At 37.9% G+C, this 26,568-nt stretch overlaps 2 protein-coding genes across 4 annotated transcripts; one reads left to right on the top strand and one right to left on the bottom strand.

Annotated features, from left to right (window-relative positions):
• The first annotated feature begins 10,707 nt into the window (after positions 1-10,707).
• On the top strand, positions 10,708-11,692 carry LOC110908602 (dynein light chain LC6, flagellar outer arm). Its single transcript, XM_022153545.2, has 2 exons — positions 10,708-10,915; positions 11,398-11,692. Exons 1-2 carry the CDS (start codon positions 10,778-10,780, stop codon positions 11,581-11,583), a joined length of 324 nt encoding a protein of 107 aa, XP_022009237.1. The 5' UTR covers positions 10,708-10,777; the 3' UTR covers positions 11,584-11,692.
• Positions 11,693-11,885: 193 nt separating this feature from the next.
• Positions 11,886-16,869, bottom strand: LOC110908589 (cyclic nucleotide-gated ion channel 4). Of its 3 annotated transcripts, none has more exons than XM_022153536.2 (7): positions 16,316-16,869; positions 14,565-14,780; positions 14,156-14,469; positions 13,509-13,617; positions 13,137-13,373; positions 12,593-12,679; positions 11,886-12,486 (listed from the first exon to the last, which is right to left on the bottom strand). In XM_022153536.2, the coding sequence occupies exons 1-7, from the start codon at positions 16,754-16,756 to the stop codon at positions 11,971-11,973; spliced, it is 1,920 nt and encodes a 639-aa protein (XP_022009228.1). In that variant the 5' UTR covers positions 16,757-16,869; the 3' UTR covers positions 11,886-11,970. The 3 variants fall into 3 exon arrangements, with proteins under 3 accessions (XP_022009228.1, XP_022009233.1, XP_035835558.1); XM_022153541.2 differs by having other exon boundaries at positions 11,888-12,486; positions 14,565-14,678; XM_035979665.1 differs by lacking the exon at positions 14,565-14,780 and having other exon boundaries at positions 11,888-12,486.
• Between the last annotated feature and the right edge of the window lie 9,699 nt (positions 16,870-26,568).

Here is a 26,568-nt window from a genome sequence, read left to right as displayed (position 1 = left end):
ATACCTTGACGATTGTGAATACGGTTATCCTTGGTATAAACTGTTACTTGGTTAATACTTGTACACTAGTTGACATATACGTGTAAGGTGCTATTTGTTTTTGAAGAGGTAAAAGCTCTGCAGTCTGCGGACCACATCTGCAGGCATCTGCAGGAGAAGAGGTGGACCAAAGGTCTGCAGTCTGCAAGGAGAAGAGTGTTTGATTATCCCTCTTTTTAACCAACATCTGCAAACACCTCCATCTCCATCTTCCATCTCTATCTTCATCTTCATCTAGAAGCCACCGCCATAGCACCACCGCCATCACAAAGCCAGATCTAGAAGCCACCGCCATCAAAACCCACCACCGCCGTCGTCCAGAAGCCACCGCCATCGTCCAGAAGCCACCGCCATCTTCAATCTACGGTCTCTCTCTCTCTCTCTCACCGATCTCTCTCTCTTCTTTCTCTCTCTCTCTACGGTCTCTCTCTCTACGGTCTTTCCCTCTCTCTCTCCACCGATGATGATGGTGGTGGACGGTGTAGCTGCGATGATGAAGGTGGTGGTGATGTATCAGGTGGTGGTGGGCTTATGCAGGTCTGTGGAGAGTGGTGGTGGAGATGTGGTGGTGGCGGAGATGTGGGGGTAGAGGTGGTGGCGGAGATGTGGTGGTGGAGGTGGTGGCGGGGATGCAGAGAGTGGCGGTGGAGAGTGGTGATGTAGAGAAGAAGAGTGGAAGAGGTGGGGAAGAGGTTTGAAGACTTGGGTGTATGTCTGCTTGGGGAAGAGGTGGGGAAGAGGTTTTTGGTGAGAAGTTCTTCAAGAAAACAAACAAGTTGCAGGACCCAAAGGTCTGCGCGTGTCTGCGCGACGCAGACATAAGTAGCCAGAAGCTCTTTTATTCAAAAAACAAACAGCACCTAAGATACGTGTAGTCTTTACATGAATATTTAAATAAAGTCCTAACAAGGGGTAACCATAATAGGGTGTGGTTGACCAACTTAACACAAACGCTTTACCTACCGAGCAAAGCAAAGGTGGGTTCACACTCTTTATAAGGCATGGGATCCCGGTGGTTGGGAATGGGTTAAAGAACTAAAACGGAACCTACATATCCTCCTTGGGTAGGATATGTACCTCCATCCTCCATGGGTAGGATGCCAATATTAAACCTGCGTATTCTGTCACACCCCCAAAATCCACCTGCGGAGTATCACCGCTTGGGAGCGTGACTGACCAGGATCAAGCCACCAATCATATAGAACAATATATATATATAAAAGTATTTTGCCATTAAGCCAAATCAAATCCATATGAAAGGTGTTCCAAAACCATACGTAAGTTATCATTGTTTAGCGGAAGCGTATAATTAAAACCAACATAATAATGTATCAAATGTCATAAGGTGTCAAGTAAACAATCACGTTCCAATCCCACAACGACCAGCTTCTCCGTGTGCAAGCTCCATGTACCTAACGACCTGCAAGGCATGTAACAGAGGATCAACAACTAGTTGAGCGAGTTCACAGAAAGTAAATGCGTAATAGTATGTTCATATGTGACATGTGGCTCTACTGGGCCGATAGTATGATCTATTGGTGGGGGCTTCCCATGTTATATATATATCCACTAGACTATGCGTAACCATAAGTGTTCTTCACAACCGAGAACAGTAGCGCGTATGGGGTTTACGTAGGTTTTACGTAAGTATCCTTCGCAACCGAGGATAGGAGTACGCGGGGGTTTACGTAGGCTTTACGTAAGTGCCTGACACAACCGAGGCAGTAAGGAGTATAAGTTCACGTAGGTTTAACGTGAGTATCCTGCACAACCGAGGATAGTAAGTAGCATAAATATACGTAGGTTTTACGTATGCGTCCTGCACAACCGAGGACGATGGTATGGTAGTCTAGTAACAGTGTATCTAGTCAATCTCATTCCTTTAATCCCATTCCCAAGCCCTTGGGAATCCCATGCCTTAGTAAGAGTGTGAACTCACCTTGGTTTGCTCGGTATGCTAGGTTATGCACTCACAAGTAATCAATCAAAGCCTAGAGTATGCACGTGTTCACAGTCAGTTCATGTTTATATGGTTTCGCAAGCAAAGTTCATCACATAGCGTGTGTAACAGTTATCATCAGGATAAACAACAGTTGCATGCTTTACAAATCTGACGATTATGACACAGTTAACACTTAACAGATTCAATCATGCAATAACATGCTTTCAGCTTCTCTTTAACAGCACACAAAGTCAGACAAGGCCTTGCCCTATTCAAAACTCAGACATCCATGTTATGTATATGAAATTGGGACCGTAGGGGTTGTAAAAGTCGGATCATGGGCTTGAAGCCCAAAACTCGGACCACCTTTACAGTTTAAACTCGGGCCATGAATGGTTTTAAAAGTCGGACTAAGTGTCACCACCAAAGACTCAGACAAAGGGTAATACCCTTCACACCGACAACCTATCTGTCCACATGCACACTAACTACATGTAATTAATCAATGCTGACAAGAACTTTCATGCAAACAAGGCTAATAAAACATAAAAGACTTGTCTAAGTCAAGTAATAGCCGACAATTATATGACACACACTATTATCCATAAAGTTTTATTGAAACTATAATCCTGTCACGTGTTCATGCATGAAGTGGATTAGTTGCTGTTGTAAAATAATTGGCCGATAACCTATCCACATGATATCACAATTTATTATATTCGGACCCTACCCCTTTACATAATAGGTTCGGATTTTCACCTTACCACCAAAAAGTCGGTCAACCATATTATCACAAACCTCGGACTAGATCCCTCACTAAAACTCGGTCAAGAAGTGGGGACTTGAACTCGGACCAAGGTCTTGGGGTTAAAACTCGGACCTTTGTTAATTACAAACTTCGAACCTCATGAATTTCACAAAGATCGGACTCCTTGATCCTATGTGAAACTCGGACCCCTTGTGTTTTAATAAAAGTCGGACATGCTTTTAACTCACAAAACTCGGACCATGTGAATTATATAAGAACAATGACAAGCAAAACTCGGAAACATTATCATATATCAAAAGTCGGACTAAGTGGCAACATTACAAAACTCAGACTCTTGGCCACTAAAAAGCTCGGATAATATTTCATGGATTAAAAACTCAGACAATATTCTATATCATAAACCTTAGACAAACAATCAAACTCAGACTTTTGTGACTTCACAAAACTCTAACTGTTAACTCCGAACTTTAACATACGTGATTTCCAAAGCTAATTCACACAATCATTGGAACAGTTACATTCTTACACTAACACGATCAGGAAACCCTAACTTCATACATTTGCATTGCACTGATCAAATCAACAACCAATATTTCTAGCATATCATGCATCTAACACATCAGGCAATTGATTTCACAACCAATCAACATCATTATCTAAATACTCAGAATCAAATCAATAGCACAAAACATCATATGAAGAACTAGGGTTTATAAGGATTACAAGGATCAAGAATTGATAACAATCAAATAATCAACAAACAATAATCATTTACCTTGTGATGATTCTAGAGAAATGTGGAATCAAAAGTGATGATTAGCTTGTCAATGATGATGGTGATGATTGCTAGAGAGCCAAAGAAATGAAAGTACGTGCTTGGATTCTTGTGAGAGGTTTAGTGAATGATTTAGGGTTAAGTATAGCTTAAGTTCACTAATGGCTCTCTACACCCTTAACTAATATATTTTACAATAGTACACCATCTCAAATAGTTTCACAGTTTCACCACCAAGTTTATGCATTTGACAAGTCTATCACAATTAACACATAACCTTGTATAAACACACAATACACTTTATTGAATTAAAACGTATACAATTCCATAGCAATCAATTGTGCAAATAAACAACTAAACAATACAAGAACGTGCAATAATTGCGAAACAGAAATCTTGGAAATTCGAGTTGTCACATTATCCCCAACTTAAAAGAAATTTCGTCCCGAAATTTGGTACGCACTCACTGAGGAAGCTAGGTAAGCTGTAGTGTTCACTGGTTTTCCTGGGGTGTCACATCATCCCCCCATTGATTTGGAATTTCATCCCGAAATTCCGCAGTAGTAGCTTCAGTCTCAGTAGTGGTTGCACGGTTTTCGAATAACTGGGGGTACTTTTCTTTCATTTGGTCTTCGCGTTCCCAGGTGTACTCTGGGCCACGTCGGGAGTTCCAACGAACTCGAACAAGAGGGATTCTCTTGTGTTTGAGGACCTTCACATCCCGGTCCGTGATTTCTACAGGTTCCTCGACGAACTGCAACCGCTCGTCGATAGTGAGTTCTTTGAAAGGAATGATAAGGGTCTCATCTGATAGGCACTTCTTCAGATTCGACACGTGAAAGACATTGTGAACTGCACCGAGTTCAGCTGGTAAGTTCAGTCTGTAGGCTACTGGGCCTATTCTTTCAGTGATTTCGAACGGTCCAACATACCGTGGATTGAGTTTGCCTCGTTTACCAAATCGAACCACACCCTTCCAGGGTGAGACTTTAAGTAAAACCCGATCCCTAACCTGAAATTCCAATGGCCTCTTACGCTTATCCGCGTAGGCTTTCTGACGGTCGCGTGCTGCCGCCATGCGTTGTCGTATCTGTGCAATCTTTTCTGTGGCGTCCACTACAATCTCTGGACCCGTGATCTGACTATCCCCCACCTCTGCCCAACAGAGAGGTGACCGGCATTTACGTCCGTACAATGCCTCGAATGGAGCGGCTTGTATGCTGGTATGATAACTGTTATTGTATGAGAACTCCACCAAAGGGAGATGCTTTTCCCAGCTGTTGCCGAAATCAATGACACATGCCCGAAGCATGTCTTCAAGAGTCTGGATCGTTCGCTCAGACTGCCCATCCGTCTGAGGATGATACGCTTCCTTGGGTAGAATACGTACGTTCGTCCTCCTTGGGTAGGACAACAACCTTAAACTTACTAGACAAAACTCTATCATTAAGTCCCTCATTTTTATATCGACTTAATCGCCGGGCCAATGGCGAGCGGGTCATTAGTTAATAGCGCTATTAGGGTTGACAAGCCTCACACCGTGCCGGTAGGACGGGCGTGTACTAATGGATCTGGGCACTCAGTCAATGATGATAGACATTGACTTAGGGCGCAACTTACTTTCGTCAGTTGTCGATATGGTAACGGTCTAGTGGTTCACATGGGGAAGCCCCCACTGATTATGGATATGGTTTGGGAAACAAAGATACTGGTTAACTCGTGATTTACGAAACAACTTATGGTTTTCAAAACAAACTCTTAAAACTAAACAACCAACTGTGAACTCGCTCAACTTTGTTTTTGATTCGTTGTTACATGCCTTGCAGGTCTTTAGGTGCATATTGTTGGAACTTGTTGTCTGGGAGGCTGGAGTGGTCATGGGTCGAGATACATGGAATCACAACACAAGACTAATGGTTTTTACATGTGGTTTGTAAACACTTAACGAATGAATTATGCTTCCGATGTATACTGTGAATTGTTTGTAACGTTGTAACACTTAATGTTAATAAATGAAAGTTTTATTTAAATACACCTATGAGTTCAATATGATTGGTGGCTAGATCCTGGTCATGTCACGCCTCCTGCGGTGATCTCCGCATGTGGATTTTGGGGGTGTGACAAACTATTACTTTGATTTTGATTTGCTGTTTGTATTTTTTTTCAGAATTACGGTTCATATGATTCGTGGAAGAAAAACACTTCAAATAAAGAGCAAGCCATCATTTTGAAATGTCGTTCCAAGCAGGATAAATTGGGTTATTCCTAGCACTGCAGGAGAAACTTGGAACGCTTTTGTTGGAGATGAACTGGTTCCTGATTTTATGAAGCAAAAATAGGGTAGAAGATTTATGTTGACCATTAATAGCGCCAAACGTAATGAACAGGTATTTAGTGTTATTAATGGATTTCATACCAAAATCAGGAAGTATTTGTAGTAGAGTTTTGAAATGGAATCGTACTACGGAGAGTCGCTTTCAAATGCTATAAATGAACCGAACGTTTAGTGAATAGTTCAATGAATATAGTTCAACGGATGTGGGAAATATTTTATGTTCAATTAACTGATGAAAACAAATGTTTGAAATCATTGTTGGGTTAAAACCGTGTTTTGTGGTGAAAACAACGGTTGCTATTTTTTTTTACAAATAGTGGTTTAACTTTGGTCAAACAGACGTTGGTCAAACAAACTTTGGTCAAAACAGACTTTGGTCAAACAGTGGTTTGACCTTGGTCAAACAGTGGTTTGGTGACAAAAATCATGTGAAAGCTCAGAGGATTGGATTGGATGTTTGTTGTTGCTAATCTTGGTTACGAAATGCAGGTCCTTATACTACCTAATATTTTTTTGCTCTTTTTGGGGTGTTATGTAAATTTGAATATAATTAAATAAATTTCGTTTTTTGTATCTTTGCAGGAGTATAAAAGACTTGACCAAAGATGCATACCGGTTAATAATAGCTGAGTTTCTTGGTAACAAAATAAGTTCTTGCGATTACAGAAGAGTTGTCTTCCCCAAAAATTGCGTCCTCGGGTTCTCTCATTTATATTTTAGAGAGAGTAGTTGAGAGCGTATTGAGAAAAATGATACTAGCTGTTGATTAATCATTGGAAATAACATTTAGTTGTAATTAAATTGCTATATTTGTAACAATATTTTTCAGTACTATCATGATCCAGAAACGGGACGGAAGTTTCGATCCCTAAAAGATGTCGAGAGATACCTTACAGACGGAGAAGTGGTAACTGCGAATGCCATGTTTTCCGGAAAGGCTGAGAAGGATGGTTGGAGAAATGGTGCCCACGACGGCAACAGTGGTAAAGTAGATAAATGCACATGCGAAGACCATGTTTTCAGAATCAAATTACCAGCTGGTAGGTCTGTCTAAGCTTAAGTTTAGCAGGTCATTTTTTTGTTTGTGTAATTCAAGTTTACTTATGCTTTTTACATTGTGTTGTAATAGGCTTTACATGGTTAATGTTTGATATTATTAAACCTTCACTGTCGTAACACGTGGCCCTTAAATATAGCATTTGTATAGTTTATTTGTATATGTTACGTCTTAATATGCTCATAAGAATCATTGTGGTTTTGTCAATTGCTTATCTAGCATGGAGTGACTGTATATTAATCAGTGGTTTGGATTTTGCAAACAATGGTTAAATGCCTGTTCACTTTTGGTGAATCAGATGTTTGTTTTTCCTTTTGTAATCTTTGTTTTTGAAACAGAGGTTAGGATCTCATACAGTGGTATGAGAAACATATGTTTGAAACCTCTGTTTGGTTACAAACAGAGTCTTGAGAAGCAGTGATTTGGCGAAACAGAGATTACCCTTTACAAACAGTGGTTGACTTTAGTCAAACAGAGTTTTAGATACCTCAAACAAATGATACACTCTTTTGAAACCTAAAATCTGTTTATTAATCAGAGGTTTGGTTTTTGAAAACAAAGGTTAAATGTCTGTTCACTTTTGGTCAATCAGATGTTTGTTTTTCCTTTTGTAATCTCTATTTTTGAAATAGAGGTTAGGATTTCAGACAGTGGTATGAGAAACATATGTTTGAAACCTCTGTTTGGTTATAAACAGAGTCTTAAGAAACAGTGATTTGGCGAAACAGAGATTACCCTTTACAAACAGTGGTTGACTTTAGTCAAACAGAGTTTTAGATACCTCAAACAAATGAGCAGGTTCTTAAGAAGGAATTCCCAAAAGGGGTTGATATCGTTTGTGAATCAGTCGGTGATGATATGTTTGATATTTGCATGGTTTTCTAAAAACCACCCGTGTGTGCACGCGGGTCTTACTACTAATACTATATAATAAAAGAAACCAATTAGAGGACACATGTCATTCATTGAAGCCATCTATTTTTTATAAATAATTAATATCAATTAAAAGATAATTATAAAAATTAATTTAATATAAATTTAAACAATTTGTATAGGAGATAATATAATATTTTAAATATTTATCAAATTTCAAAATTATTTATCCTAAAATTAACAAAAGATGTACGCTAAATATAAATTAATATAATGTAAATGGTTTATTTATTTTATTAAACTAAAGTAGTTAAGGGTATAATCTATTTCAAAAATGTTTATAAGGGGTAAACAAAAATATTAATCGATGTTTATTGGTTCTATACTTTTATTTTCGTGTTCAACTCTCAACTCAAATACGGTAATCACTATGTTTACATGACATTTATAAGAACCATCACCGCAATCCCCCCATCCATCGTATATCGAGTATATCCGTTAGTTCTTTTTAAAGATATAAATTTTTATCAGATTCATTCAACCGGTGTAATAAACGAGATTTTTTAAAATATAAGTTTTTTTATTATAAAAAATTACATTTATGTAACTCGTGTAATACACTGGGATTTTAAAAATATAACTTTTTTTTAGTATTTAGTATATAAAATTAGATTTATTTAATCTATATAATACATGGGATTTATAAAGATACAGCTTTTAATTGTTTGGTATATAAAATTACATGTGATCAACCCGTATAACATATGAGGTTCTTAGAAATATAACTTTTTCCATTATTTAATATATAAAATTAATTTACTCAACCTGTACAATACCAGGGTTTTTTAAAATATAACTTTTTATTATTTAATATATGAAATTACATTTATTCAACCCATGTAATAAACGAGATTTTAAATATATATTGTTTTATTATTTGGTATATAAAACTACATTTATTCAACCCGTGTAATAAACAAGATTTTTAAAGATATATATATTTTTTATTATTTGGTATATAAAATTACATTTATTCAACCCGTGTAATACACGAGTTCTAACCTAATTTTTTTTATATAAAAGACTTTTACATATATTTTTATGTTTTGAAAAATTTTTGAAAAAAAAAATTATCATGTTAAATTGATTTTTTATAATATATTTAATATTGAATAAATTATTCTCCCGTTCTTCCCTTTTTTTTTTTCCTAATCAAACCCAACCCTACGAATATATTCCCTATTTGCTTACAGATTAGTTTTCTTTATATTTATCCTCTATTGTATATAATGATCTATTAACATGTGAATACTGTTATTATTAGCAGCGGGAAATAATATCTTCCACATACCAATAGAGGATAAACACAACCAAACATAATCAAATGCACAAGTATAACATACGGTAAACTTTAAATGACAGCTTTATATTTTTTTTAAGTTTGACAGCTTTATATTTTTTTAAGTTTATATCTAATATTTTTTAAACTCTAGATAAATTTATGTTAAAAGATAAAAATTAAAAAGTGAATTAATTAAGTTATGCATAACGTATAACTTGAATGAAACGTTCTGAAAAAGCTACAATTTGGTCTCAAAATAACCATACAAAACCTTAGGCTCATTAAAAGAAAAAAAAGCCACCACTTGAGTACAACCATGTAGCTTAGAATCAAGTCAAAGTTCATGTCATACAAATTCATTGCTTGCATCTAACATAAATTACATGTTCCATTATCTTTCAACAAGAATTATTAAAAGAAAATTCTGTTTTCTTATAAACGCAAAAGTAAAAAAGTAAATGTAGGGGTAAAACAAATAGGTTAAATTGGATTAAAGCACGAGCGGATTCGACTATCTATATTTTTTTCTACTGGATCCGAGCGAGTTCAACTCCTTTATATTTCTCCAACGGTTAGTGGATAAGGCGTTAGTGGCATACGCATCCTGGTAGGTGGTGGTCGCACATAGCGGCATGAATACACGAGGCATTTGCAACCAAAGTTTGAAAAAAAAGAGCTGTTGACAAAATTATTGCCAAATTTGCTACTGAAGCAACACCACTTGCAAATTTTGCAACCGCTTATTTTCTGTCGCAATGTAATTGCAAAAATACAGAAAAAAATATTATAAAAAATTTAATTATAACTGTTGGTCTGAAAAAATGCAACCAACTTTATAGTGTCTCAAAGAAATGAAAATGCTAAATCTAATATTAAAACTAAAAACTCGATGGTAAAATAAGTCTACTAAGCAAACAAAAATTATTCAAATGCAACTATTTTTTAAGAATGGGTCATGAGTAGGGGTAGGGGTGCTCCACTTTCCATCACTTATCACACCTAATTATTGTCCGTCGCGTCATTGAGCTTGATTCCATCACTAGTGATGGATTTTAGTAGGGTGCCCATCACTCACCACATGTGAAGGAGAGAAGGAAGCAGGAGTGAAGGAGAAGAAAGCATGAAGAAATCTTCAACGCGTTGTGGCTACCATGAGTTATGGGGTTCACGCGTTTTGGGCAATAGTGGCGGCGGTGTTCCACGCTAAACAACGTGTGATGGGTTGTCCACCACGTAGCGCCCCGACCCCCTTTGAGAATGGTTACCACGGGTGAAAAGAAAATAGATATATGCAGAAAGCCATCAAATTATGAGGCCCTACCAATCAACAAATGGTGAATTAAAACATGAGAAAAAAAAAGGATAAATGATCACACCTCTTGGCTCCAGTCAGTCCAACGCACATACATTGTCTTTCATGAGCTTTATTTTGTGCCACTACATTTAATTTGTGGCAAAGCCTTGTTCGATACTGGTTCCGACCATGTGAACCACAAAAAATCGATAGACCTACGTGGATAAAAAAACGTAATCATTCACCCGAAACGATTATAAGTACTTCTCATTCAGTTCTCCAAATTCTTCACTATACCTCCATAGTCATATCTTCAACTTTTTCTGACATTTTAACGTAAAACTTGTAACCATGTTGGAAGGTAAAGCTGTAATAGGGGAGACCGATATGCTTCAAACCATGCAAGATGATGCTCTTCAACTCGCTGCCAAAGCGCTTGACTTCTTTGATATAACCGAAGCTACTGAAATAGCACGCGTCGTCAAACAGGTACAAAATCCATCAGTCCGCTTTTGAAAATTAATGGGATGTCATCGAATGAATTTTATTGAATAACGAAAACCCATAAGGTATTGTGTATTATTGATCAACTATTTATACGGATGTATAATTAATTACAAAGGAATTATTGAATAACGAAAGCTAGTAAGGTCTTATGTATTATTGATCAGCTATTTATACGAATGTATAATATTTTTTGAAAAATAATGGGATGTCGAATGAATTTTATTGAATAACGAAAACTCGTAAGGTATTGTGTATCATTGATCAACTATATATTTATACGAATGTATAATTACAAAGGAATTTTATTGAATAACGAAAACTCGTAAGGTATTATGTATTATGGATCAACTATTTACACGAATGTATAATTACAAAGGAATTATGGTTTATTGTGTAATTCTGGTAATGATATAATAATAAACCTTAATATATATTATCTGAAATAAATTTATGTTTGATTGTAGGAATTCGATAGGATGTATGGAGGTGGATGGCAGTGTATTGTAGGTACTAATTTTGGGTCATTTGTGACTCATTCTTGCGGATCCTTCATCCATTTTTCTGTTGGGAGTCTTGCGATTTTGCTATTTAGAGGATCAGCAGCTCAAGAGATTGATGAATTTTCGAGTTTGGATGGTGTGAAAGTGTGATCATATGGGGCCTGGTTTTACTGCATTTTAATGTTCTTATCTTGTAACAAGTTCATTTTGAAAGTTGAAATCAAGAAAAAGGAAAGACAACATATTGCCTTTGTCCAAATTTTGTTTGAAAACAATTACAACTTAACTTAAAAAAATAATCTTATATTGTGTGAAATTAATTGATTTTTATTTATAGATTGTGTATATGGAGAAAATAAGTATACCTAGAGTCTTTTTTTTTTTTTTTTGCTATCTTAATTCTTGTGTATTCAAACTAGCTGACAAGTTCGACTTTAACATGATTGATCATATAGGGAAACCAATTAACATAAAGTTTTTATTTGAATATAGTAATTTGCAGTCACCATGTCGCGTATCTATAAAATCTCATAATGTTTAAAAGTCGAAGTTGTCTTGATTAGGCTTTGGTGAAGTTAATAGAGCCGTGTAAAGCCTTAGATTATCTTCCCCAGGAGATGAACATCTTGACATTGGTCTCCTTGGCCTAATGAACGACAACGAAGTGAGGTCGAGCCTATATTTCCACCTCCTCCAAGCCAACTGAATCGCGACTGTTGCCCAAGTCCTCCATCCCGGCGAATAATATCTTGCACTCATTTTCACCTTTTCATTTACAAACGTGTACCTAAAATGTTGGGTTACATATTTCACATCTTCAGCATCTAGCCCAAAAGCTTCTATGGCCTCCATAGTGACTAACGTCGAGGATGATGGTGGTAGCCGTTCTACAAACGGTCTTTTTAGACACCATGGCAAGAGCTCGTCTCCGATGAAGTTTCCCGGGCCTAACATGCAACAACTTTTCACACCGTCTCGTACAATTTGGTTGCATTGAAGATGCCCACGTACTATGAATAACATTCTTTGTACCGGATCTCCCTCTCTAGTAATCTACTATAAATTAATAACAAGTTAAGTCATTTATCATACTAAATTAATTGAAACTTTGTTTTAATAAGTGTAAGGATTTGAAAGGTTAGAATTTAGAGGGACTTACGGTTTCATTTTTAGTAAACATGAGGGGCGTAACACGATCACATATGTTCTCAAGGACCAAGTTGTCCATGTGTTGAAACAAGGGTACCTAAGTTTAACATTTAACAAAAATAATTAGATTTAATTTAGGTTGTCATATGTACCATGTGTAGCATATAACATGTTAAAACGTTTAGCATATAACATGTTAAACATGTTTAATTATGCATGCCGACCGCTTTAATATTAGATTATAAATTAAACCATTTATTACAACCGTTTACGGCCATATAACACATTTTTAACTTGACTAAAACCTATCTACAACCCACAAACTTGTTTTCAATATGTCAACCACTTGTTTAAATTAATAAGTTAAAAGGTGTAGTGTTCTAATGTTTGAATTATATGATTTTAAGCGTGTCTTGATTAGGATCGATGTCTTTGACATGAATAAATATAAGCATTATGTTTGGATTCATTGATTTAACCCAAAATATGTATTTTACACCGAATTTTGGTTATAAATTTATGATCTCTTGAGTGTTTATGTTTTGGTTAGGTACCTGTCGAACCAAGTCCAAACAAAGATGGTACTTGATGTCCCTTCGAAGGCCATCAGGTAGATCGCGGATCATCTCACACTCGTTTACTCCACGCGTCGCCGCCCAAGTTTGGCGCTCGTAGTTTCGAACTCTTTGTCGAAGTATGTGAGGAAGGTGTTTCCTACTCATCCACCACTCTAAGTTTCTCATTTTTAACTGCATCCCTTGTTTCTTTGATGTTGTTGCATGCAAAAACACCTGTACATATAGACCTACTTTTTAGATAATATAACAAATTAACTCTAATCTAAGGGTGTTTGGGCTATCTTATTTGAAACAGATAATAAACTTACCCGAAAAACACTTTTAATTAAGGCCACACCCACATCGTACCTTGATATTTCCGATTAACATGGTGACCAAAAGGAGTCCCGTTGTAAGAACGAGGAGGATGAAAACTAGTTCCAACCCATCTGTTGTGCTTTCCAAGTTTCCAAATGTACTGATACACACAATATCAACTAAGGTTCTATATATTTGAAATAATATTAACAAAATAGACAAGTTGACCTTTAAAGTTATCAAAATAGATAAGTTGACCTTTAAGTTAACAGAATAGATATGCATATTCAACCTTAGCAAAACAGACAAACAGAAAAAAAAAACTAATCAAACGACGCGAAACGTGATCCTGATCCCTGGCTAAGATGGTTAGGCTTAGTCTACACAAAATTCATGGTAAAGTACAATGGGTTCCACAAAATTAGAACCAATAAAAAGACACACGTAAAGTATAGGCTTAGCTTAATAGCCGGCGAATGAAAAGGTGTAAGCTAAATAGCCGGCAGATGAAAAAGAGTAGGCTAAAGACAAGAGACTAAATTTTATTAGTCGGCAATTTAGCCTATGCTTCCAAGAGCTAAAATATGCATGTCTATTCTGTTACTTAAAGATCAACTTGTCTTTTCTAGTAATTAATTTTCCCAAATCCAAAACTTCTACATACACATGATAATCTTTAACATGCGTCATTTTTGTACCTGAGTGTCATAAGTCCCCAAAAGATGGGGAATAGTATCTTCTCCAACCGATTTTGATTGGCAACGAGTTGTACTGTCCATTTGTAAGCTCCGTAGCTATAACTATCGTCGTCTTGAAGGCAAACAGACCTTACTCTTCTGTTCTCGCACCATGACAATCTCGTGTGGTCTCGAACCAATCTACTTGTTCCATAATTCATGAACTCTTGGCATGTCAATATTCGCAATTTGCAACCATTCGTCTCCATGCACTTCTCCTTCAAGCATTTTGCAGCCCTTTGGGTTCCTAGCAAGTACCAACACGCTCCCACAACCTACACTTGTTGAAACAAAATTATGATCGTACGTTCCAAATTGTTTGGAACACAAAATGTATATTAATTTTGTGACAAAACTGAAATTATGTTACATGAGATGCGACAAAATAGGCGATCAGGTTGAGAGCGATTCCCCACCAAACAGTACCAAAGATGTAGCCGGAGAATCTTTGCATTCGTCGTAAGAGGCGGACAAAGTGATAAATCTTGGGGAGGAATTGGAACAAAAACATGATCAAGAAAACAGTCATTACAAATGTGGATGAACCTTTTTGTAGCAATGCCGGAATCACTACCCATAACACAACCTGCGACGATTACAACTTTAAATTTGAATTAACCATTGCAGGTAGTATTATAACCCATAATACTACATGCGATGGTTAATTAGAATTTTAGATTTGAAGTTTTTAAAAATATTATATTATGCCCTTAAATCTATTCTATGTATGTATCATATATATATAAGCATGTGTTATACATGTGAATAAACCGGATGAAGCTTTATGGGTAACAAACAAAACATATTTGTTTGTGTGTGAAAAAAGAATCACGTGAAGTGTGAGCTATTTTGTGTGGTGTGTTTTAAAATGATATTATTTACACAAACACATTATAAGTATCAATTTTGAAAATTTCCCACTTAGAAAAATCCATTAAATATTCATAGGATTGGATCTTTACATACATAAATGTTTACTACAATTTAAATGCACACACATATGAACCAATATTCACGTGCCATTGTACTTTTGAATATTTCATTTTAGTTCAAGTGATTTGAGGTATCCTTGTGCATACGTCAGGCAGATATAGTGATGTAATTATGAACTACTTATATTTTGTACAAAACAAACATCATGTGTTATTCTTTTTGGCTAAATAAAAAGGTCCATTTCCATACTATATATGCATGACGATGAATACATTATGTAGGGCCGACCCTTAAAAAGGTATGATGGGCGACCACTCGTGATCCACTTTCTAGGAGACCCAAAGAGTTGATTACATTTTTCTTGTTAGTGTGATTGTTTAAAAATAACCATTATATAGTCAATTAGTTTAAAATTAGTCAAAATATTATCAGTATTTTCACTTTTGTAACAATTACATTCCACTCTTACTAATCTCATCCGATTATTCTGTTACTTTATTTAAAATGACCATAACGCCCCTGTTATAATAAAAACATAAATAAATAGTTAATTACGTTTTCCGTCCCCGTGGTTTGTTGAAAATAATTATTACAATTTCCACCTTCAACTCACGAACGGTGGTGGGCAGATTAGGTGATGGTCATCGTTCAGGTATGTGTGGTGAAACTAATGGACTGTAATTGTTTTTTTCAACAAACCAAAAGGACGACAAACGTAATTATCTCGGTATTTATTTATATCTTAATTTTAATAACATGGCTATTATGGTCATTTCAAATAAACTAGCATAATAATTAGATAGGGCGTTAGTGAGAGTGGACTGTAATTGTTATAAAAGTGAAAGCACTAGTACTATTTTAGCAATTTTTAAACTAATTGACTCAAACCACATAAACGAAAAACTTAACCAACTCATAAACAAAAGTTTATAAAATTTAAAACCCAATAATATTTATAACCTCGTATGATCTTGAAATTCATTAACCTATTTAATTCCGACTCATTTAAACTCATTTTTCATTTTACTCAAGTAACCCTTTATAATAGAGTTTATATATATTAGGGTAGGACTTATTACAGTAACAAAAAGCCCAAAATTCTCAATGACGACTTTCACATTACGTGACAAACAATAGAAATATAACAATGTAGATTATTTTGTTCTAAATTATGGACTTAAAAGGAACCTGAGGAATCGGTAGGATGACGAACATATCAAACGAGAACCACTTCATGAGCCGGGCCACCACGTTCCTTACAGTTGTCTGACCGGTGCTGAACCGGTTGATCTTGTGGTGCAACCACAAGTTCAAGACGTGAAACACATCCGTCATGCACCGGAGCACCGTCACTGAAATGGCTAGCCACCCGTCCACGTACACACACATGCATGACTCGCTTATTGAGAGTGTGTAGAAGAAGAGTGGGTCTACAAACAGACCCATGACACACACCAGGAGGAAGACCCGGTTCCATTCATGGACCCATGGAGCTCTAGGGTCCAATGTGGCTCTCCCACGTGCACCACACGGGCCAAGAATGTACTCTTCATCTTCTTCATTGTCTTCATCAGTGGTTTGATCAATATATGCATCTGAAAGTTCATGGCTAATACCATCGGTAGCCATGTGTGTGTGTTCACTGTGTGTTTTGTGTGCGTGTGAGAGAGAGGTTGGAATATATGTACATGACTAAATAGAAGAAGATATAATAAGAGTTTTAACGGTGGAGAGGTAATCTATACTTGTGATAAATGTACTAGCTTATCCTTTAGGCCATTCGTTGTCTTATATATGCATTTTTACTATAAATAAAAAATAATAACTACATAACAAAATGTGTAAATATTAACTCTAAAATTTATGGTGTAAATATTAGTTGTTTTTAGTTCCTTATATATGAATATATATTTTTTTTTTCCTCGTGTGAAGAGTTTTTACAAGTATAAAAGACATTAAAGAGTGTTGTTTGAAAAGATAGTCCTTGTTGGTGTAATTATTTATATAATGATAAAGGTGAAAAGATAGTACTAGTTGGTGTAGTTATTTATTATAATGATAATGATAATGGTAAGTTTATAAAATAGTACTATTTGGTGTAGTTATTTTTTAGTAATTCATGGAGTTACAGCTAATTCATCAGGCAGTTTACGAGTAACAGCTGCAATAACCGGTTACTTAATTCAAGTGGCAGTTAAAAAATGCAGTTTCATCATATCTTCTCAACACATACTAAGGATACACGGTATGGCGCGTCCCCCTCTTGTCCCCACCCGGTGACGGCGTCCACACCATACGCCCCCCCCCCCCCACATCCCCGTCCCCATCCCAGTCCTTTCCGTCAATTCTTAGACGTTGGCGACGGTACATTTGTGGGGCCCAAGTTTGAAAAGTAGCCGTTATAAAAAAAAATAATTTCTAATTTAATTTATTTTTTCAAACGGTATTAATTCAAAAAAACACCCCATTCACTCTCACTTTTATAAATACTCATCTCTTTTACACATTTTTTCACAACTTTTCGCCCACTACAACCTCATATCTCTCTCACATTTTATAACCCCTCTTCCCTTTTTATAAAAACTCATCTATTTTTATACCACTTTTTACCCGCTACCACCCCATCTACCTCTAAAAAATTATCATGTCTTCACCTTCTTCCATTTCTTCAATTTCTTCTATTTCTTCATCATCTTCGTCTACGTGGTATTCTTCAACTTAGGAAGAGGATGCTATTATGCATAACATGGTTATTAACACGGCTCAGGTCATCATGGCGGGTGATGAAGCGTCGTCCCAAAGGCTAACTAGACGAGCAAAATTAAACCGAGACCAAGAAGGTATTTTAGTATTTTTTTTCCTTATGTTTTATATAGATTTGAAAATGTATTTTATAATTAATTTCATTTATGTTTCGTTTTAAATTTATAGTCGCCCACGATAAACTAGTAGCCGATTATTTTGCCGACGAACCCGTGTACCCAGCCGATATTTTTCGACGTCGGTTCCGCATGAGTCGTCCACTGTTTTTACGTATTGCAGGCGACATGACCCAGTCTGATCCGTTTTTTTACACTGCGAAACGACGCTAGGGGCAAAGGGGTTTCAGTAATTTACAAAAATGTACGTTGGCCATTCGACAACTGGCATACGGTTTCGCACCTGATGCATTAGACAAGTATATAAGGATGTCTGAAAGAACCGCACGTCTATGTTTGCACAAGTTTTGTCAATGGGTTATCAAATTGTATAGCAAGCGATACCTGCGGAAGCCGAACGCAAACGACGTTCAAAAGTTATATCAAGCACACGAACAAAGACATGGTTTCCCAGGAATGCTCGGGAGCATTGATTGCATGCACTGGCTGTGGCAGAACTGCCCAGTTTCCTGGCAAGGTCAGTATACTAGGGGAGATCATGGACATCCGATTATTATTCTAGAGGCTGTTGCGTCACAGGATCTCTGGATCTGGCATGCTTTTTTTGGTCTACCTGGTTCTCTCAACGACCTTAACATCATATACCAGTCACAGATATTTGTGGATGTAGTGGCGGGTACAGGTCCAGACACAAGCTTTACGGTTTCGGGTGTGAAATACAGGCGAGGTTACTACCTAGCCGATGGGATATACCCAACGTACTCCACAATTGTTAAAACTATTCCGTACCCGACGGACGATAAAAGAAAAAAGTTTGAGAAGTTTCAAGAGGGTGCGAGGAAAGATATTGAACGGGCTTTTGGTGTTCTACAAAAAATGGCAAATCATTGAACATCCAGCACGTTCGGCTACACCAAAGCGGTTACGAAACATTATGTACGCTTGTATCATCCTTCATAACATGGTCATTGAAGACGAAGGTAGAGCGGTATGCGAGTACGATGAAAACGCGTCTACTGGAAATTCTGTTCCAGTTAGTGGGGAACAACAAGATTTGAACATGTTCGCTCTACGTAACGAGTGCACACATCATAACCTACAAGCGGACTTGGTGGAGTACATTTGGAACAACGCTCAAAACGAACCCGACAACGACATGGAAGACGAAGACTAGTAGCTTATTTTAATATATAAGGATTTAAGTTAACTTTTTTTTAAGTTTATTTTTTTTAAGCTTATGTTTTTTTTATTTTTTTTTTAATTTTTTTTAAGTTTATGTAATTTTTTTTAATATTAATGAAAATATTTTGTTAGTTTATTTGTTAAATGTTAAAAAAAACTAGAAGATTAATAAAAAAAACATAAAAATGGTGGGAGGACTATGACTAGGACCATCCTCTCATACCCTCTAGTTTTGGGGGATGGAGCATCCTTGGGAGGACTATGACGTGGCGCCTACGTGACGGATGGTCCTCCAAGGATGGGATGTCACCATACCCTCTAGCCTAAGAGCCCAAAGTATTAACAGCCTGACTTTCAACGGATTAACAGCCTGACTTTCGACGGCACTGTTGTGTCTGATCCGATTGAACTCAAGAGAAAATTAGGCTATGGTTTAAAAAATTGTTTGCGGAACCCATTCGACGCAGGCCCGATTTTGCCAGTCATGGCCTTCTAACCATCTCGGAACAAATGGGAGCGGCTCTTTGTGACCGCTTCTCGGAGATTGAAGTCCTCTCGGCCATTAAGGGCTGTGATGGGGGGAAAGCGCCGGGCCCAGACAGCTTCTCGCTGAAATTTTTCAAATCCTTTTTGAGCAAAGTTAAACCTCTAGTTATGGAAATGATGCATGAGTTTCATAACACCGGCGCTATCAGTAAGGGGTGTAATTCCTCCTTTATTGCTCTCATTCCAAAAACGAAAGACCCGCAAGAGCTTGCCAATTACCGTCCTATTTCGCTGGTTGGCTCGATTTACAAAATCATTACAAAAGTGTTGGCAAATAGGCTCAAGACTGTTATTGACTTGATTACGTCTCTGAACCAATCGGCTTTTGTGGGGGGTCGCAACATTCTTGACAGCCCTCTCATTGTGAGTGAAGTGGTGGCGTGGGTAAAAAAATCCAAAAATCAATTGCTTATGTTCAAAGTTGATTTCGAGAAAGCTTATGACTCAATTAATTGGAAATTCCTTTTCCGTATGTTGGAGAAGATGGATTCTCCTCAAAAATGGTTGGAGTGGATCAATGGGTGCTTAATGTCGGGTATGGGTTCGGTTCTAGTAAACGGTTCGCCCACCAAAGAATTTAAATTTAAAAGAGGATTGCGCCAAGGTGATCCTCTCTCACCTTTCCTCTTCATCATTGCCATGGAGATTATTAATTTGTTTATGAGAAGGGCGAACAGCTTGGGTCTATTTCACGGGATTCAACTCCCCAACGGAGGCCCGAACATTACGCATTTATGCTACGCGGATGATGTTCTTTTTATTGGGACCTGGTCGGACCACAACATTATTGCTTTAAACCGTCTTCTGAGATGGCTTTATCTTGTCTCGGGCCTCAAAATTAATCGTCAGAAAAGTAAGATTTTTGGCATTGGTGTCTCAGACGCGGAAGTAACTCGCCTTTCTAGCTTGGTCAAGTGTGGGGCCGGCACTCTCCCTTTTGTTCACTTGGGTATTCCTATAGGGGTAAACATGAAAAGAGCCAAGCATTGAAAACCTGTTTTAGACATATTCACTTTTAAACTTTCCAAATGGAAAGCAAATCACCTCTCTTTTGCGGGTCGTATGACTCTTGCTAAGTCTGTTCTCGGCAGTCTTCCGTCCTACTTCCTCTCCTTGTTTGTGGCCCCCAAGTGTGTTATCAACTAACTTGAAAAGATCAGAAGGGACTTTATATGGGGAAAATCGGCTACGGGGCATAAACTTAGGTGGATACGATGGGAGCTTCTGATGAAGGCTAAAAAGTTTGGTGGAATGGGAGTAGGGGGGATACAAGACTTCAATCAAGCTATGCTAGCTAAATGGTGGTGGAGGTTCAAAGCGAATCCAAATCATTTATGGGCCAAAGTGGTGGCTGCGATTCATTACGGTAATAACTCTCCCCTTCTAATCCCTTTGAAAAAGTCGATTCCTGGAGTTTGGAAGGATGTGAGTTCAGTGGAGACCGCTTTAGCAAAAATCGGCATCAACATAAAAGAGTTTTTAGTAAAGGAGGGGGACGTTTGGAGATGGAGGTCCGATCCAAACGGCTCGTTTTCTCTCAAACAGGTTCGGATGGACATCGAGTCGGCCACTGATGGGCCTACGTCTGCTGACAGGTTTGTCTTCGGCTGGAACAGTTGGGCGCCCCCAAAAGTAAATTTCCTGCTTTGGAGGGCTTGTCTCGGAAAAATTGCGTCTAAGGTGGGGCTTATTCATAGGGGAATCCAGATTCAGGATAGCTTTTGTTCTAGATGTGGGATTTCGGATGAAGACCCCGACCATATCTTCGTTAACTGCCTTTGGGCTAGAAGTATATGGTGGAATATTTTGACTTGGATTCGCATTCACTATCCGACAGATATTTGCAACCTAAAAGGTCTTACTTCCTACATCAGTTCCTGTCCGGGAGGTAAGGTTTGGAAGCGCGTTGTATACTCGATTGTCATGGCGACCGTTTGGAGAATTTGGAGTGCTAGGAATGAGAAGGTGTTCAATGATCTTTTCATTCCTATTAGCAAATCGGTGGAGATGATCAAAGAAGACGCGTTCCTTTGGATCTGTAACCGGGCTAACGTCAAGAGGCCATCCTGGGATAATTGGAAGGCTTTCGATCTTTTAGATGTGATGTAATTTTGCTTTTGTTTTGCGGTGTTTTTCTTTTTGTTTGTTCTCTCAGCCTCTTGCTGGCTCTTTATATATATATATATATATATATATATATAAAGTGTGGTTGTCGTTCAAAAAAAACAAGACAACATTAATAGTGTTGGGGAGGTGGGGTCAGGTGCGCCGTTCTCTAGGGTGGGGAATATTGATGATGTTGTGATATCTCAGAGTACGACTTTCAAAGCCCAAAAGAAGTCCAATGAGGATCCCAATACTTTGGGTCTTAATAATAGGCCCAAGGCTAAGAAGTGTAAAAGTAAGCCCAACTCAAACCCTGAGCTTACAAACCTAAGGGCATGTAGTGAAGACCCGTTTCAAGTTGATAACATAATCTGGGAGTCATCCTTACATCGCACACCAATAAAGGAAGAAGGTTGGCAATCACCCATGCTTTTTAAGTGAAAACCTTTTGACTAAAAAAAGACAGAGAATTGATCTTAATAGTCAAGCAGATGAGATTGATTCTTCTGAATTGGTTGATGAGCAATTGGTAGAATACGAAATTCAGGAGCCGACAAACTTAGAAACCCAGTCCAATGTTGACATAGAAATAAAGGTGACAGCCGAGGTGGGTAAATTAGCTGGAATGAGGGTTCAAAAATTCAAGAATCAACTAAGAGCGCTCATTGAAGAAGAAGAAAAAGAGCTACAAGTAATCCAATGAATTATTTATCGCTAAATATAAGAGGAGTTGGGAGGTTGGATAAGGCAGTTTGGGTGAGGGGTCTGAACATAGAGCACAACATCGATTTTTTGTGTTTACAGGAGTCGCAAATGGTAAACGTGGGTGAGGATCATGTGGGAAGATTATGGGGAAATAGGGAGACGGAGTTTGAAACAATTGATGCAAGAGGTCGGTCTGGTGGATTAATTTCCATTTGGGATCCAGAAGTGTTTAATAGCGTGGCGAGTACCAGACATGGTTCTGTGCTGATAACCTCAGGTGTCCTTGTCGGGACACAATTAAAGATTAATGTGGCGAATATCTACTGTCCAAATTAATGATGCGTTGAGAAAAAGAAGTGTGTGGGATTTTTTGTTACATCAGCGATGGCAGATGGATGGGCACTGGATAATGGTGGGAGATTAGAGTCGGAGAGATTGTGGTCTAAGTTTGATGCACACGCAGCAACGGGTCTTTAATAATTTTGTGACAAATGCTGGATTGTTGGAGTATAAAATGGGCAGGGCAAGGTTTACTTTCATGCCAGAAGACAGTTCGCGCCAGAGTAAAATGGACAGGATCAAGGTATGTGATAATTTTATGGTGGAATGGCCTTGCGCTAAATTTGTTGCTTTGCCAAGATTTCTATCGGATCACTGTCCTTTATTGTTAGCATGTTCGGAATTAGATTTCGGTCCAATTCTGTTCAAGTTATATAATAGTTGGATTCGATGCAAAGGTTTTGAGGAGATAGTGAAAAATACAGTGATGGCGCACGATAAGGATGAAAATAGTTTCAGGAGCATTGTGTCGTTGTTAAAAACTCTGAAGTGTAATATAAAAGTTTGGAGAAAAGAGATGAAAATGTTGGAAGTTAAAAAGTACTGGACGCAAAAGCGGAGGCAGAGGCGATTTCTAGCCGAAACAAGGAGACTTACAAGAGGCGAAAAAGAAAAAAGGGCTCTAGCGAGGTGGTGCATTGTCGAAAAGGAATTACAAAAATTGGAGGATGCCAAACAGAAAGCGAAGGTAAAATGGGCAAGCTTAGGTGACAAGAATTCTGCATTTTTCATCAAACGGTTAAGTTTGAACGTGGAAGGAACCGGATAAATTACCTAATAAAGGAAGGGGGGATGATCGTGACTCCGCAAGAAATTAAAGTCGAACTCCTAAGTTCTTTCGATGCTAGATTCAAGGATCCCATGGGGAAAAGGCCATTGATTGTCGCTAAAGATTTCCGTAAATTAACCGATACACAAGCAAAGAAATTGGTGGAACCATTCACAAAGGAGGAGATCAAAGAGGCGGTGTCGGCATGTGGTAGCGACCGGGCGCCAGGGCCGGATGGGTTCTCGTTTAAATTCATAAAAGTTTTTTGGGCATTATTGGAAGACTATTTTGTAGAAGTGATGAATAGTTTTCATTCAGTTCCGTCAATCGAAAAAGGGTGCAATCCATCCTTCATCTCCGTGATTCCAAAGATTCGGGACCCGACATCAATAAGTGACTTTAGACCAATATCTCTTATTGGTGTTGTGTACAGAGTAATTTCTAAGATTCTTGTGCATCGTATAAAACCGGTTATGGGGGAACTAATGGGACCATCACAATCCGCTTTCATTAACGGAAGATCCATTTTGGATGGTCCGTTAATTGTTAGCGAAATAATATCTTGGGCGAAAACAAACAAAAGGGAAATGTTTATTTTTAAAGTAGATTTCGAAAGGCATCCGATTCGGTGAATTGGAAATTTTTATTGTCAAACTTTAAGGCAATGAACTTTCCTTTGCTTTGGAGGAAATGGGTGGGTGCAAGTACTAAGTCCGGTCGATCTTCCATATTGGTAAACGGATCTCCAACTATGGAATTTCAATCGTCGAGAGGGTTGAGGCGAGGTGACCCGCTTCGCCGTTTTTATTCATTCTTGATCTAGAAGCGTTGGATGTTATCATGCAAAAAGTAATTAAAATGGGATCATAGATGGTATTACGATCATAAATGAGGGTCCGGTAATATCGCATCTGTGCTATGCCGATGACGTCATATTCATGGGCGTGTGGTCTGAAAAAAACATTAAGAATCTTCATCGGATTCTTAGATGTTTTTATTTGTGCTACGACTAAAAGGTTAATTTGGTAAAAAGTAACTTGATGGGAATAGGGGTTGATGAACAAAGGGTGTCAAACTTGGCAACTTGGATGAAATGCAAACTGGGAAGTATTCCGTTCACATTCCTCGGTTTGCTAATTGGTGCGAATATGAAGAAAGTAAAGCATTGGAAGCTAATTGTGGATAAGTTCAATACAAAGCTATCAAGTTGGAAGGCGAAATGGCTTTCGTTTGCCGGAAGAGTAACATTGGCAAAAGCGGTGTTGGGGGCCCTTGCTAATTATTATTTTTCATTATTTAAAGCTCCTAAAAAGGTTATACATGACCTCGAATCAATTAGGCGAGATTTCGTGTGGGGTAAGAAGGGCGGAAGATGCAAAATGAGGTGGATAGAGTGGAAAAAATTAGTAATCTCAAAGAAATATGGAGGTGTAGGTATTGAAGACATCCGAACTGCAAACTTGGCTCTCCTAGCCAAGTGGTGGTAGAAGATTAAAGAGCAACCGTCGTCGACGTGGGTGAAAGTTATAAACGCTATACATGTGAAGAAAAGAATGCATCAATCTTTACCTTGTAATAATAGATACCCCGGAATTTGGAAGGATATAATGGGAATTGAGAAGGAGTTTTGTGACATGAATTTATCTCTAAAATCAAATTTGGTGCCGTTGGTTGGAAACGGAGAGCAGACTATTTTTTGGTATGATCTATGGCTTGGAAATCAACCTCTCAAGGATAGATATCCCATATTATTTGCAAAATCAAAATTCAAAATGGCAACAGTGGCTAGTTGTGTGAGTGGTAGTGGGCTGGATATGCGTTGGGGTTGGGAGTGGAGTACTGGACCAAATGGAGAGGAGGAATGGGCTCAGCTCTCTGTTTTGATGCATGATCTTTACAATTTCAAGTTAAAAGCTAATCAAGATGTGTGGAGATGGAAAACTAACATTGAAGAAAATCTAACAGTGGCGAAGATTAGAGATGTGATAACGAAATCTTATGTATCAGATGACGGCGTAGAGTGGCCATACTGGAATAATTGGGTGTCGCCTAAAGTTAACTATTTTTGTTGTAGGGTCGTAAGGAATGGGATCGCAGTAAAGGTTGAACTAAGCAAACGTGGGGCGCCGATCCTTGATACAACCTGCCCGAGATGTGGAATTGAAGAAGAAACGGTCAAACATACTTTGGTGACTTGTTTATTAGCGAAAATGGTATGGTGGAACGTAATGGTGTGGCTGAAACTTCCAAGCAATTACATCGAATCTTGTGAAGGTGTGCTAATCATGGTATCCACTGTAAACGAGTCACAGATGATGAAGAACGATTGGTGCAATCCTCCAAATTACAATGTGGCAGATATGGAAGGTAAGAAACAAGAAGGGGTTTAATAATAATGCCATTCCGGTTACAAAAACGGTGGAAGAAATAAAAGCTCTATCGTTTTTATGGATTAAAGCAAGGTCGAAGGACTTTTTGTGGCAGAGATGGGCGGAGTTTAATATAAGAGATATAATACGTTGATTGTTGTTTGTATTTCGTTTTTTTTTTTTTACTTTTATGGGTTTCACAGCCGATGCTGGCCCTCATTCTATTATCACAGAATTTCTGCCATTCAAAAAAAATATAATATATAAAGAAAATATACCAAACAAAAATAACAACAAATTAAGGTTTAAGTGAGTAGCTAAACCATAAAAACACATTTCACAATCATCTTGTAAGACTACGGGTATGGGGCGTGGGTTGGAGAGAAACGTCTAAGTCACCACCCCGGGTGGGCTTGGGGGCGTTGGGCGGGGCTACCCACATGACATGGTGAAACCTCATTGGTCAAGAGCACTAGCCACGCCACCCCAGCCACGCCCCACCATACCCCTTTGAAATTGGCTTTTGGTCTTGGGTGCCCCGTACTC

Source organism: Helianthus annuus, chromosome 11, assembly GCF_002127325.2.
Source record: "Helianthus annuus cultivar XRQ/B chromosome 11, HanXRQr2.0-SUNRISE, whole genome shotgun sequence".
Taxonomy (NCBI): Eukaryota; Viridiplantae; Streptophyta; class Magnoliopsida; order Asterales; family Asteraceae; genus Helianthus; species Helianthus annuus.
Note: the sequence above shows the minus strand (reverse complement) of the source record. Positions and strands in the feature narration are given on the sequence as shown.